The sequence below is a fragment of the Delphinapterus leucas genome, chromosome 16 (assembly GCF_059928025.1).
Source record: "Delphinapterus leucas isolate spDelLeu-1000000601 "Yukka" chromosome 16, BTC_Dleu_Yukka2, whole genome shotgun sequence".
Classification (NCBI taxonomy): Eukaryota; Metazoa; Chordata; class Mammalia; order Artiodactyla; family Monodontidae; genus Delphinapterus; species Delphinapterus leucas.
In genome coordinates, this window is record NC_143144.1 from 45,980,926 (window position 1) to 45,996,108 (window position 15,183).

General features: G+C 34.6%; 1 protein-coding gene across 1 annotated transcript in view; it reads left to right on the forward strand.

Moving 5' to 3' along the window:
- Positions 1-6,133: 6,133 nt before the first annotated feature.
- PCDH15 (protocadherin related 15) overlaps positions 6,134-15,183 on the forward strand; it is a 416,523-nt gene continuing 407,473 nt past the window's right edge. The window contains exons 1-2 of the mRNA XM_089897353.1: positions 6,134-6,215; positions 6,308-6,450. Coding sequence (XP_089753479.1) covers positions 6,134-6,215; positions 6,308-6,450 — 225 coding nt within the window. The remainder of the gene's footprint in view (positions 6,216-6,307; positions 6,451-15,183) is intronic.

Consider the following 15,183-nt stretch of genomic DNA (forward strand, 5'->3'; position numbering starts at 1 on the left):
AACAAATGTTATATTAATGAGTTAATATAAAACCAACATAATGGTCATAGAAACAGTGATTTGGCCCATAATAAACTCTCAATCAATAATCACAGATTCAGAGATAATGTAATGTTGCAATTGTGAGAAAAAGCTGAAGTTCTCAGTAATATGCACCTGTTTACAAATTCATCACTCCATTTCATTTGTTGGACCCCATTGGTTTTTAAATATATTACTATTTCTAAAGCATATTTGTAAGGCAGGGATGACATGCAAGAGAGATTCATAAAATTACTTTTTCAGAGAAGGAGGTTAAAGGCTGAATTATAGCCAAAGCATGAGTGACTTCTAATTTGGAAAGATTATTTTTATGGAAGATGATCTTTAGATCATGCAGTATAATTGAGAAGAGCCTGAAAATAAGTGCAGGGGCAGAAGAAGACCTAATCATTTTAAAATAGGTGTATATTCCAGGACAGCATAAGTTAGAGTTCAGGAATTTACAGTGTCTTGTATAGATGACTATGGAATCACTGTAGATAATCTTCAAAGGATCATGGAGTATGATCAAAGTGCCAAAAGATATTATGGCCCCTGTTGCAGTTAAATCAGCAATTGTTCCATAAAGTGCTACACAGTAGCCATATAGACCTTGATGAGTTAGAAAATGGGAGATGAATCTTTACCTGTGCAAAATCAAATACTCAATTTTATTTGTTCACTGTTGAGAAACTGGATCAGGAGTGTATTAGTCAACAGAACTGAGAGATACATAGATGATAGATAGGCTGATTGATTTAGGGATATAGCAAGGGAGATTGATTATAAGGAATTGGCTCACAAGATTATGGAGGCTGAGTGGTTCTAAGATTAGCAGTTGTCAAGCTGAAGACCCAGCTGGTATAGTTCTAGTACAAGACCAAAGTCTGAGAAACAGGAGAATTGATTGTCTAAATTCCAATCTGAGTCCAAGTCTGAAGGCAAGAGAAGGCAGATGTCCTAACTTGAAGACAGTCAGGAACAGAGAGTGAATTCTTCCTTACTAGCTGTTTGTCCTATTCAGGTCTTCAATGGATTAGATGAGGCCCACCCATGTTTGGGAGGGCAATCTGCTTTACTCAGTCTACCAATTCAAATGTTAATATCATCCAGAAATACCCTCACAGACACACCTAGAATAATATTTAACCAAATATCTGGGCACCTCATGGCCCAGTCAAGTTGATGCATAAAATTAACAATTACAAGGAGGATGGATTCATGCTACAAAAATATAGGAGAAAATCATTTGTGTTTGTTCTTAAGAGAATAATTGGTGCAAAATGGCTGTCTAGTACACAGTAAGTCAGATTACAATATTTGTAACTGAAAAATAAACATGTATTAGTCCAATATAGACTTATACATAATCTTGCTCCACCAAAGATAATGTTTCTGTTTTGATAATGTCTATGAGTAGATATAGAGCACCCACTACCATTGTTGGTATTCTGTCATTAAATGATTATTATATGTAAATCATCATATAGTGAATTCTAGTTCAGCTTATTTAATGTCCATGACCCTTCAGAAGTTCTATCCTTTTTAGAGGGGAGGGGAAAACTAAACACTTGGATTCTTGATGAAGTATGTAAGAAAGTAATATCACACCAATTGCATTTTAAATTATTCCTTTGGGGTGCCTTTTTCTTGAGAAGGTTTTCAAAATGGATAATATCATCATTTGTATCAATTATTTCCTAGTTCAAGTGGTGTTATTTTAGTTGTGTTTATTATAAAAAATATTTTTTTCTTCTGGACTCTTGTACATTTTCTCTTTAATCATTAAAGCCATTGAAGTCTATTGGAAGGCATTGGTTTAAAATATGTATAAAAACTATTTTAGATATTCAGAAATTATATATTTTAGCATTTTATTTCTACTAAAATGTCAATTTTCATGTAAATATATTACATGAGACTCCAAGAAATATATAATAGATATAAATGTCAGGAGATTATTGTTACCAAGAATACAAGGACATTGATGCCAGTGGCATTACCCTATCACTAAATATGTACATTTAACACAATATTATGATTTATGGAGTGCTTTCCAAGATTCATCCTTCTCAATATTTTCTTCAAAATGAACAACATACCATTTCTTTGCTGAATATAAAGTTGCCCTAGAGTGACATCAACATTATGGTAGTGTAAGATGTCCCTTCTTTAAGTCCCCGCTTTGAACAAATAAAAATTAGCATCTATCTATGAACAAAAGTACCTCTGCTGTAGTTGTGGGATCCAACACCATATGCAAAGAGACCTGGAAGTAATTCTGCCCACCTGTGCATTGGGTAATAGGCAGAGAGACCTTGGTTTGGAATTTGAACTAGCAGAAGCCATTGAACTGGCTGAGCAGTGAAATGGCCCCAACTCCTCTGGGTCATGGTCTGGGGAAACCTGGGTAATATTGACTTGGGCAGACACCTGTGGATGAAAGAAACTTGGTAAAAGTCCATTCCTCTCGAGGAGAGATTCCAGCCCTCTGTTGGAGCAACATGTGCGGGGCAGGTGTATTCATACAAGGTTGAAGAAAACCCCAGATGTAAGCGGGACCAAGAAAAATATCTGCAACTCAATGACAATTACAAAAGATTTGAGGAGGTATCTGCTACATCAAATGCGAAAGCAGCCAATGCAAATCTCCAAGAAACACAAAGAATCAAAGAAACATGTCATCGCCAAAAGATAACAATTATCCTACAGTAATCGAACTCCAAAACATGGAACTTGGTAATATACCTGATAAAGATTTCAAAATAACTGTTCTGAGAAAACTAAATGAGCTACAAGAAAGCACAGAAAGGCAATTCAGTGAAATTAGGAAAACAAGACATGAACAAAATGAGAAATTTAACAAACAGAAATCATTAAAAAAAGAACCAAACAAATTCTGGAGCTGAATAATTCAGTCAATAAAATGAAAAGTGCAATATAGAGCATCTACAGTAGAATAGACCAAACATATTAAATAAAGTGTTTTTAAACAGAAACAACCATAAAACAAGGTTATGTATTGATTTGTTGATGAAAATGTTGTAACCAGAGGCTTGCAGGAACTTAATCCTGTATTCCCCTCAGCAATGTAATAACCTTGAATTCCCCCTAGGAGCATTGGTTCAGTATTTGTTAATTCAGTGTTCATGGTGTCTTTATAGTACAGAATTACCATGGATGATGAGAATCAACTATATTTATATGAAACTGTGAATACAATACTTCTGTGGGGAAATATTGCAAGTAAGATTAGTCAGGAAAATTTTCTCTTTTTTTAGGTTGGCTCAAGCAGCTGTGGCTCACAGGATAATCAATTAACTGAGAACTGCTCACCTTTTACATTCAAATTTCTCTTATGCATCTTCTTGAAATATTGAATTTTCTGGCTTTATTTTCTTTAACTTATGTGTGCATTTATGCATTTTTCTGTATTTTCCCAGTAGTTGTATAAAATCATTTGTGGAAAAAGACATGAACTAAGTAAGTAAGTGACACCCTCAGGCAGGTGCCCAAGCTTATAATCATCCCATGAATAGAATGCCCTTCAGAAAACCAAATTTATATTTCTGAGACTCATTGAAATGTTAAAGGGCACAGAACATGACCATCTGTATGGCAGATGTGCCCTGAAAATTGTAAATAATAATGTATAGTGCAACACAGGTAGAACAAACAACCTGACTGTCCTGTGAAGATTTTCAACCTCCACTCAGAAAGCACTAGAGTGCCATGTCTCTGTAATAAGTAACAGTGATATGTGTGTATTTATATATGTGATATGTGTATGTGTATATAGATATGTACATATTTTTGTTGTGTACATAGATATGTACATATTTTGTTGGGTATATATAAATATATATATAAAGGAAATGAGTGAAATAAGTTGCTGAAATCTATTTGTTAAAGCCATTTTGCATGCTGTCTTTTTTGCTTGTTTGCATCTGGTATAGGCCATTTCATTGCACCCATTTTACTCTTGCCAGACCTTCCATATTAAACCAAAATGCCTTAACCCTCTTTTCTTAGCCATTTCTCTTATATTAGCTTCAAAGTTTCCAAACGCTAGCCTATATCTGAACAGGCCCACCATTGCGTGGTAGATAATGAATAAATGTGTGTAGCTCAATTATGGATCCATTTTAACGTTGCATTTTACATGTGTATGTCTGTGTGTAGATGTTTGCTTATTCCAGTAGTGAAAATGAACAATCTGTGCTAAGATGTTTGGCCTAAATGTACAACATTTGTACATATGGAAGGGAGCAAAACTCACTATAAAATGCTGAACTAATAACTTGATATACTACTTGAATCCTTTGCTGTCAACAGCTAAATACCACATTTTTAAAGTAGGGGCAGAAGTCTATTTTCAAAAATTTCAGATACCTATTGTTCAAGTTTTTTGGTTTGTTTCCTTTTGTCTTTTGCTTGGTTTTAATTTTTTAATTCAACTCTGTGGCACAGTTATTTACTTTGGCAACAAAGATCTTTAAATACTCTGTTTTATTAGATATCTGGAAACAACTTGTTGCCATTCAATTTTAAATTTTCATAATTTAAAAACCAAGGCACAACTACATAGGAGTGGGTGAATTTTTATAAGAGAGAATGATGTCTTTGGGGACAGGGATTACATTAAAAAAATATTAAAATGTTGGCTTGGAAGCCTTTTTGTTAACTAACATTTCCAAAGGTGTGCCCGTGTTCATATATGTGCTATTAAAACTATCTCCTCTCACTTTATCCTCAGTTCTCTTTGAGCTGCAGAAAGTCAAAGTTTGCCTTTAAGAGCTGCCTGCCAGGAGAGCTGACTTTATAAATACGCTACTTTGTACTCACAGTTCCCCAAAGCATGGGCTCCCCAAAGCACAGTTTTAAAATCACTTCTTTAATCATAATTGTATTATTTTTCTAAATCAGAGGTTGCAAACTCCTGTGTTTGCTGTGCCAAAGGATGTATGGGGGGGGCATTAAATTCACAGTTTAATTCTCTAAAATCTGTTGCTGACTTTAGAACCAAGAGATTTCTTATAAAATTAGAAGATGTAGTAACATTGACTCCATATTTCATTATGGCAAGAATTTGCTGAGGCTGAGTAGCAGCTATCATTTTAGAGGGGGAAGTGTTCCCCAGTTGCCACCATTCCCATGAGACTAGCTTCACTCTTTTACATTGCCTGATATCCCTGTAGATATCTGGGTCTGTAGCCCCTGAAAATAGAAGTAAATGAGATAACTCCTTCTTTTTCTCTCTGAAACTATTTCTCCATTAAGGAATCCCATTTAAAACCTAACAAAACATATCTCAGAATAAAATTTAAAAGTCTGTGTTCTTTAGAGGCACAAAGCTTATGTTTATTGACTAAATTCATTTATTCATTGTGACAGTGTGATGATTAGAGAAGTAAAGTATAAAATATAAGAGTAACGAAAAGGGTGCCATGTTCTGACGTGGGGTAGGGAAATTCTGTCAGGAATGGTTTAGAAGAAGGCAATACTTAATTAAGTTGAAATGTAACTAATGAGAAGGATCCCAGCTAAAGCTTGAAGACAGGGCTCTGGATGTAGGAATACAAAGACCTACAAGTAAGAGAAAACAACAGTGATTCTCTGTTGGAGATCAATAAGAAATAAAGCTAGATGCTCAGGCCAAATGTGAAATCATGGTCTTATATGCCATTTTATGTTTTGTTGTTGTTTTAATCTAAAATGAAAAGATATTACCATTTCTTCAATTCTGTCACACAGTGGCTTTCTACTTAACCGATACTACAAGCACTAAAGAAAATCCCAGCTTTCTCTTTCCTCTGATAGACAGGGAATCCATTGTCTCCAACTCTCTCCCTTAAATTTGCCACTTGCATGTAATTACCAACTGGATTTCATTGATCTCTCTGAAATGGTTTTTGATTTTAAAATAAAGTAACTAATTCCTTCTTACAGTTTAAATCCTAGTTTGTAGATAACTTAATGCATCAAGGTTTTTTTAAGGAGGAACAGCAGATGCATTTCTCCATAGGAGCTAAGATGCTAATGATCATAAATTGGTCCAAATGCGTTTCACACTGAATCAGGGCCTTCTATTTCTTTATCCAAAGCAAGGACCATGGCGTTGGAAATTTCAGACTTTATAGGAACTCATGTGTTTGCAAGTGTTCTTTTGAAATACTTCAGATCTCTGGTTGTGGGCAACTGCCTGCTTTTTTCCTTTGTGTAACAAATGTCTGGTTTTTGTGCCAGAACACTTCTGGTGTGCTGTTGATCAAATGAAAATTGACAGTTTTTCTTTTGTTTTTTTTTCAGCTCACTCCAGTTGGCACTACAGTATTTACAGGATTTTCAGGAGACAATGGAGCTACAGACATAGATGATGGCCCAAATGGACAGATAGAATATGTTATTCAATATAATCCAGATGATCCGGTATGTAACTATCTACTTGCAATGTGAGTTCACCATAAGGAATAAAATTAATATTTACTTAAGCTGATATTTATTATATTTCTCTATTGCTCAGCTCCTGGAACCACATTAGTAATTATACTATTATTAATAACTATCTCAAAATTACATTTTAAAAAATATTTGTGCTATACTTATAAAAGCTAGTTTTTGGTGAGTTTTGTAGGTAAAAGTTTAAAATGTATTCATAGGTATAATATGTCATTTTTATTAAATTTCCATTATGTTAGTGGACTCCTAAGCATTCTAAGTAAATCATTGGATATGATATTACCAATGTGATGCGTATGCTTTATGGAACTTGCAAATTAATACCACCACTGCCCCTTCTCCACCAATGAAACCTGAGGTAGAGAAGAGGACAAAGCCTCTAGCAACAGGTTTTTCAGTTTTTGGTTTTTCTGGATTAGACAGTGGGGCTTCTGCATTGTGCCTTAGGCTGTGAAATTATTTTTCCCAATGATATAGTATATGTAACACAAATAAAATAAGAATTGTTTTCTTGAAGCTAGAGCTGGAAGTCCTGCCTGCCATCTTTCCCTTCCTCTTTTCCCGGAGGCAGCTTCTCAGAACACCAAGGGCTCCCCAAAGCATAGTTTTAAAATCACTTAAGTGACTTTTTAAATTAATGCTTCTCCTTTGGGTTTAATATTAGGAACATAAAAGTGGTGAAGTTAACATTGTATCTTTGTTTTTAAATTATATATTTCTTATATAAGCTTTAAACAATTTTAAAAAACCCGTTGAACTTGTAGAGACTAAGAGCTCTCAATAAGATCTACCTCACAAATTGATTGTGAGAACTAAGTGAATTGTGAATGCATTTCCTCATCTTATTCTCACAAATCAATTAGTTAGTAGTAGTATCTCTAACACATAGAAGCGAACACAGGTTCATAGGTGACGTGACTTGCCTGGTAACACACACCCACCTCTAAGCCGAGAGTCAGGACTCGATTTCAGAGTAATATGTGCTCCACTCTTCCTCTGTTGTGCTCTAAGAAAATAGTTGCAGCACTTGAGTTAAAATTTTCAAAAAAAATTTAAAAACAAAACAAAAGGCCCATGGGTATAGCAGAGTCAAGGGAATATTTGGGGGGATTTTGTTTTTGTTTTTCCCCTAAAATGTATGCCTCCACATGTTTATAGACAGAGGTAATGAAACCAAGAGATGGGGAGATGATGAGAATGTGACAGAAAAGGACAGTAAGTATGAGGGGTTACACAGAAGTCGAATGGAAAAGATCAAAGAAACAGCAGAAGGGAAAAGGGCAAGAGAAACATTTTTTTTTAAGCAGAAATAGGCAGCTGACTATACAGAATATTTCTAAACCATTTATTTTCTTTACTATTTAGATTTTTAAAATAATTAATTGTATGTGTGTGTCATGTTTCTAGCTTATATTTTATGAAGGTCATTTCCTAATCTTTACTCCTCAAGCTGTAAAAATGAAACTCCAAGAAAGTATAGAATGACCAGGCCATGTATTTTAGGGGAATATTTATTACATTGCATTAAAAAAAAAACAAACCTACCCAAGGATTAGATATAGTGTGAGACAGAAATGTATTACTTGGAATGTATCTTTTAGAAGTTTTGTGAGGCTGAAATTCCTTGTTAGCTATGCAGTAGTTCCTTCTGAATGCTTCCCCTTTTCAGAGATTTCTGGGCTTGGCATGAAATATAATATGTACCTTTTATTACCTACAGATTGAATAAACCAATCATTCACATGCAGTTTCCAAATTGCAAAAGAAGAAAAAAAAATGTACTTTAGCAAGCTAGCGCTACTATGGAATAACGAAAGAAATTCTCTGGGCATGGTTCTAATTCAATGAGGCAAAAGAATAAGACATCATGATGGCACTTAAGTTAGGGTATATTGGAAGAGAAAGCATTAACCAAGTCACATCCTTACAGAGAGAATCCATCTTTGATCATCATAGAGAGTTAATGCAAACCTCAATGCCAGTTTCTTCTCTTATAAAATCTCTGAGAAAGAGCTATCTGATGACTTTTATGTTCTTAAATTGTTAAATCTCTAGAAATTCTGCTTATAATCAATAGCATCATAATATTATCCTGCTTATTTCTTAGAGTTAAAACAAACTTGTATGTATTACAAATATATGTAACCTGAAAATGTGGCCCCCTCTGGCTTTTGCAACCACAGTTAAAAATTTCTTTAAAATTAGTCTCACACTGTATGGTAAATAGTAAAAGGTGTAGATTGGTCTGTTCTACTTAAAAATCTCAGGGTATTTTTTTTTCCCCAGGGTATTTTTTGTTTTGTTTGTTTTCCATCTGATGCTACGTTATTCGTTAGCAGAAATCACAAATTAGTGACCTGGAGTTCCATTCAACTCACAAAATTTTGTTTGGCCACAAATTATTTTAAATAATTTCTGAGCCAAAATCTAAAAATCATGAAATTTCACATTCAAATTTAGTTTTCTCTTCTCTCTTAAGAAATAGATGTATGATAACCCTGGTCCTGATTTCCAATAAGACAGCATCAGCTATGGTTGAATTAATGTTTTCCCATTAAGCAAACTTCTATCACTCAGACAATATATGTATATCCATTTTTACCCTCATCACTTCACTCATTTACATTATCCAAGTCATCCTTGTAGAAATTTATGAATGTATCCCGTTGTGGAGCACAGGCTCTGGACGTGCAGGCTCAGCAGCCATGGCTCACGGGCCTAGCCGCTCCGCGGCATGTGAGATCTTCCTGGACTGGGGCATGGCAGGCGGACTCTCGACCACTGCGCCACCAGGGAAGCCCCAAAGTATGTTTTAATTAATTCTTCCCATCACTTTAAACACTGGCCTCTGGTGTTTCTGATAAGGGAAGACAATGGAAATTTGAATTATGTTTCCAGTATGTAATGTGCCATTTTTCTTTGACTGTTTTCAAGATTTTTATTTTAATTTTGAGTGCTTGGCAACTTGACCATGGGAGCATGCCAATGTACAGTTTTCTTTGTAATTGTCTTTTTTTAGGGGTTTTGCTGAACTTTAATCTCTGAATTTGTCTTTCACCAGTTAAAGAAATTATCAGAGACTATTGTTTAATATTTTCATGCCATTTCCCTGACTCTTCTCCCTCTGAGACTCCAATTACAGGCATATTAGGCATTTAAATACTGTTACACAGGTACAGGCTCTGTTCATATATTTTCAACATATTTTAATTACTTGGTTGCAACCTGGGTGTTTACTATTGATCTATATTCAAAGTTACAGTGTTCTCTGTCATCTCCATCCTATTCTTAAAACTATCCAATGTATCCAATTGTCTTTTTTTATTTATTATTTTTTAAATTTCAGATAGTATAATCTTCAGGTCTAAATTTTCCATATTTTTCTAGTTTTTATAGTTTGTAATTTTGGTGAGTTTCCCATCTTTTCATTTATAGTGAGCATATTGTTTTTAATATGAGGATACCCTCATATTAATGTGTTCCTAAATATCAGAGAAGTAAAAATATAATATCACTTAAAGTTATTGACTCATCAAATGTAGTAGTTACCAATTACCAGTACTATATGTCACCACCAATCCTTTAGACAAGGCTTGGTAATTAGCATAATGTATTAGTTATCTACTGTTGGATGACAAACTTAGTGGTTTAAAACAACACACTTTCATTTTGTTTAGTCTCTGCAGCTTAAGAGTCTGGACAGAGCTAAACTGAACTGCTTGGGTTCTCATGTGGTTACAATCTACATGTTGCCCAGATTAGTTCTCATTGGAGGTTTGAGTAGGGAAGAATCCCCTACCAAGTAAACTCAGACTGCTGTTAGAATTAATTCCTTTATTGTTGTAGGACAGAGGGCCTTGGCCTCTTGCTATATGTTGGCTGGAGGCTGCTCTCAACTCTTAGAAACCACCCTTAGTTCCTTGACTGCTTACTTCCTTAAACCTGCAAGGAGAGTATCTAGAGCTAGTCTGCAGGATGGAGTCTTATATGACATAAGGCAATCACAAGAGTGACAGTTTATCACCTGTGCCATATCCTATTGGTTAGAAGCAAGTCAGAGGTCCTTCCCACGCTCAAGGGGAGGGGATTACACAAAGGTATGAGTTGCTTGTCAGCAAGTGGGGATAGAGAGGCTTCCCTTAAGAATCTATCATACCTACTATAATGTTCAGTATTATTATCATCATTTTGAATGTCGTATAAACTGATCTACTTTGGAAAAGCACTTTTGAGTCTTTTTGTTTAAGTTTGTGGAAAAAAATAGAGGAAATGAAGGTTCTATTCTGGTTTTAATAGAGGATAAATTGAAAGTAATCATTTGCATTATTAGGATCCTTTTTACCACACCTGTATTTCCTTTATGATGTAGATGAACAATTATACTAGGAGATGTGGAATAAATAAGAATCAGACATTTTTACTATCCAAAATAAAATTTAAAAAATTAAATTGCCAAATGTTGTAAACTTTTCACTGAAACAAAGCACTTTTATTTAACCTATTAACAAAATCAGAAGAGTTTAAATTGCACTTTTTTTTTGCCATTGTTTTTATTGAATTTTATCTAGAATAAAGAAAGAAGAAGTTTGGGGATGAAGAACTGCTTAACTGATTAACCAAATTTAAAGCGAAAACATTTGTGTTATTTTCCAAAACTTTCTGGCTCTTCTCTTTTTGGAGACATGCCAGAAGTGAACTTTTTTGGGTTGGAGAAAATTACTTGCTCTGGCTAATGAGATATGGGCGCAAAGAATCAAATACAAATCACCGTTTCCCCTCCCACTGCTGCAGTGATTGGAGAAAAACATGTTGAGGTGAAACATGCATTAGCCCGAGTCCCTGAATGAAAACATAAACAGAGCCCACTTGCTGACATGTGTTAGTGTAGATATGTAGAATGGGCACGAAATAAAAAATTCTAATGTTAAAAAATTCTATTAATTGGGGGGTTTTATTCTTGCATCATAACCTAACCTTTCTCATCTGATATTTTCAGATGAAAATAATTTAGTAAATACCTCATTATTGGTGTCCGCTAGAGAGCGAACTAAGAGGATTTGTACTATGCTCATCACAGTTACTGTAAAATACTATTTTTTTGTGCCTTCATGGTAATAAAAATTAAGGCCATCTACAATACACTGAACTAATTATATTTTAAAACATGAAAAGAAAAGAAAAGAAAGGAAAAAGAAAGATTCAGGAAAAAAAGAGGAGAATAATTTGTCATGTATTGTGTGGAATTTTTCATTTTGGGGAGTTTATCTTATTTGGAAAAAGGAAATTATTAATATAATAGGTATCATTTGGATATTTTATTTTTTTAATTTATTTAACACCTTTATTGGAGTATAAATGCTTTACAATGGTGTGTTAGTTTCTGCTTTATAACAAAGTGAATCAGTTATACATATACATATATCCCCATATCTCTTGCCTCTTGTGTCTCCCTCCCTCCCTTCCCATCCCACCCCTCTAGGTGGTCACAAAGCATGAGCTTTGTGAACACTTGTGTTTAATTAGGTCATTGCCTAAAGTCCTTCGTTGTGTAAAACTTTGAACCCAGGTTGTTTAACTGTGAGTCTGTGACATTTTAAATTTATAACATATGTACTTTTGAAGCCAAATAGAAACTTCTAAATACAATTTCCTACGAAATTGGTTAGAAGAAGGTGACATGAACTGCATTGTAATCTTTCCTTCACCCCTAAATGTGCATATACATATTTGTGTGTGTTTATGTGGCAGGGAGGAATGAGTGTGTATGAAGTAGAGAAACAATTATCAGAGTGTTGGTATTCTACTAGGAGCAAACGAATGTTGCTGCTCAAATCATAGTCCCTTTTGAGTAGACAAGGGCTACATGATCTTACTTAATCCTCCACTTTTCACTTCAGGTAATTCAGATTAGGGGAGTCACACCAAACCATGGATGGTTCAGCAGCTAATGGCATGGTGGCCTGATTAATCCATGACAAGCTTAAGACCAACTACAGACTGATTAGGACACAGAGTTGGTGCTGTTTATTCAAACTAAGAGATAAAGTCACTGTCCTGTTCAACATGAACAAATGGGGAAAGAGAGAGAGAGATTAGAGGTGATGAAGGAAGAGAGAGGGGAGAGAGAGATTCCAAAAAAATGTAGAAAAAAAATAATAAGAGAACTTAACAGCCTCTGAGAGACTGAGAAATGTTTTCCTTGTTACCTATGTTCCCACCACTTCCCAGTTACAGGCCCAGTAAAGCATATTTGTACCTTGGTTCTGTCATTAGATAACCAGGAAATAGATATACATGTATATGTGTATGTGTGTGTGTGTGTGCAGGTCTCAAAAATAAATCTCTCTTCTTTTGAACTGAATATCTAGTCCTTACAGTTGAATGGATAATATCAAAAACAGTATTTGTAAATATAGCATAGGTATGAGAAGCCAAACAGAATCTTTTCTGCTTATTAGAAAATGATGAATTACCAGAGTTCTCAGCTGAGAACAAATAACACTAAATACCTCATAGTCCATTTCCAGATCATCTCCAACTGTGGAGCCCAACACCTCCTTACAGGACTACCAGAGAGGTGTCATTTTATCTACGTTGGTACTAATTCAGCTTCCCACAGGTTAATAAAGAGGGCTGTGGGGGGATGGAATCAACTCTGGAGAAACACGGAATTGTTAGTGTCAACATTCCATCTCCCTTCTTTGCTTAAGTCATTGTGAGCGTGTGTGTGAAGGAAGGGCATTACACATGCCTCGTACACTTTTTCTCATCCTTCCAACAGTGATAAAATCATTTAAACTGCCCTATGCCCTCATTTACTAAGTGGAGAATTGCCCCTTGTCTGACAGTTACTGAGACACCAAACTGCCAGGGAGTTGTGAGTGGACCTTTCCTGATGGAGAGCAGATGTTTGGGGCCTGTGGGTGTTAAGAGGCTTAATCATTATTGGAATTACCTGATTAACACTGGGCAGGTAGAGGTCAGCATTTAAATTCTCATCACCCAAAGAAAAAAGTGCTAGTTCGTGCTTTACAGAGCAGTGTCCAAAGTTAACAGAAAGAGGGTCAGGGCCTTATTTCCAAAAAATGTAGGTTGCTTAAGAAAAAGGATATGACTGTGTTCCTACACCCCTCTCCTTTGTTGATGAGCCAAATCTCTAAGGATGAGAGGAGAGGAAAATAAATGGTAGAGGAAGGGAGGGTGCAGACTCTACCTCCCTTTCCACCTCAAACAGTTCTTTGACAAGAGTATAAGACTGAGATGCTCTTGATACACTGATACACACGCACACTCACACACACATATATCTATATCAGAGTTATGGGATCCTTCTGACATATTATTTATTATTAAAGGAATCAGATTGAATTAGAAAAGCACAATTTTAGTAATTACTAAAATCGCAAAATATTAAATGCTCAACATGTTATTACCTTTGAGAGTCTTCACTCAAATTATATTTAAAAGTTCATCCCAATCTAACATCAAGTCAATTTGTTAACCTAACACAACTAGCTCCAAAATAAAGAAAAATGAAATAATTACCCATCTTAAAAATGTATTATAGGAGCTTATTATTGAGTTGAGATCACAAGCAAATGCCAAAACTCTTATATGCTTAACTTGGTCCTTTCTATCTTCTAGTCTAGTGTTTCTCAAAATAAAACCTAAACTTTCTACATGAGAATCACCCAAGAGTTTTGTTAGAAATATAGACTTCTGAGAATTTCTGGAATTTGGAGTAATAGACTTGGAATCTGCAATCTAAGTGATACATTTCTATGATCCTTATATACTTTAAACTTTGAAAATTATTGTCACATTGCCTTATCATATAATAATTTTAAAAAACAACCATATTTTCTTACTAAATTTTGCTCTTTTTTTCCTCCTTAGGTAGAGCTTTAGAAATAGCATTACAGCAGGGCATTTACTTTGAGTTGATCTAATCCAATATTCTTTTTGCTACAGGACAAATAAAGAGCACCCTAAGCATTTATCCACATTTTGTTTCTAATTTTTGATTATTATTCTGTTTTTTCAAGACAGAATGGATACTTTATGAATACTTGTTTCATTAATAAATTAGTTAATTTTAACACAAAGGCTTTTCATATGCAATAATTTATAAACAGCATTGATCATAAAGCAGATATTCTCCTTATGTTTCTTGGAACATAAGTATTTATGAAACTCCTAGCAAAATTAAAATCTCAGATATCTATAAAAGATGGACTTAGCTAATAAGAATTAGATTTAATTTAAAAATTTTCTTAAGAACAATATAATCCTTAATTACTAACTACAATGCTTGTAATAATTCTACAAATATCCAATGAAAATTATCAACTAAAATAGGATCACAAACATCCATTACGTTACTTGGTTAGAAACATAAATGTAAGTATTTCCACATCATAGACTGAGAGATCCTTGAGAAATCTGTGAGGGAAAGCAGAAAATACACAAATAACAAATGCTGTTTGGAAAAAATAATGTAACATAAGAGCAAAGATTTAATCCTAAATTGGATGACAAAGAAGATTTTACCGAATAAGATTTGCAGGATTTATAATCCAGAGAAATGAGCGATAGAATGTTTAGGCAGGAGAAAATTAAAAGCAAATGTCACCTGCAAAGAGTCATGGCGTAAATGGAAAAGAGAGGGGACTGCGTGATGAGGACACATAGGCAGGAGATAAT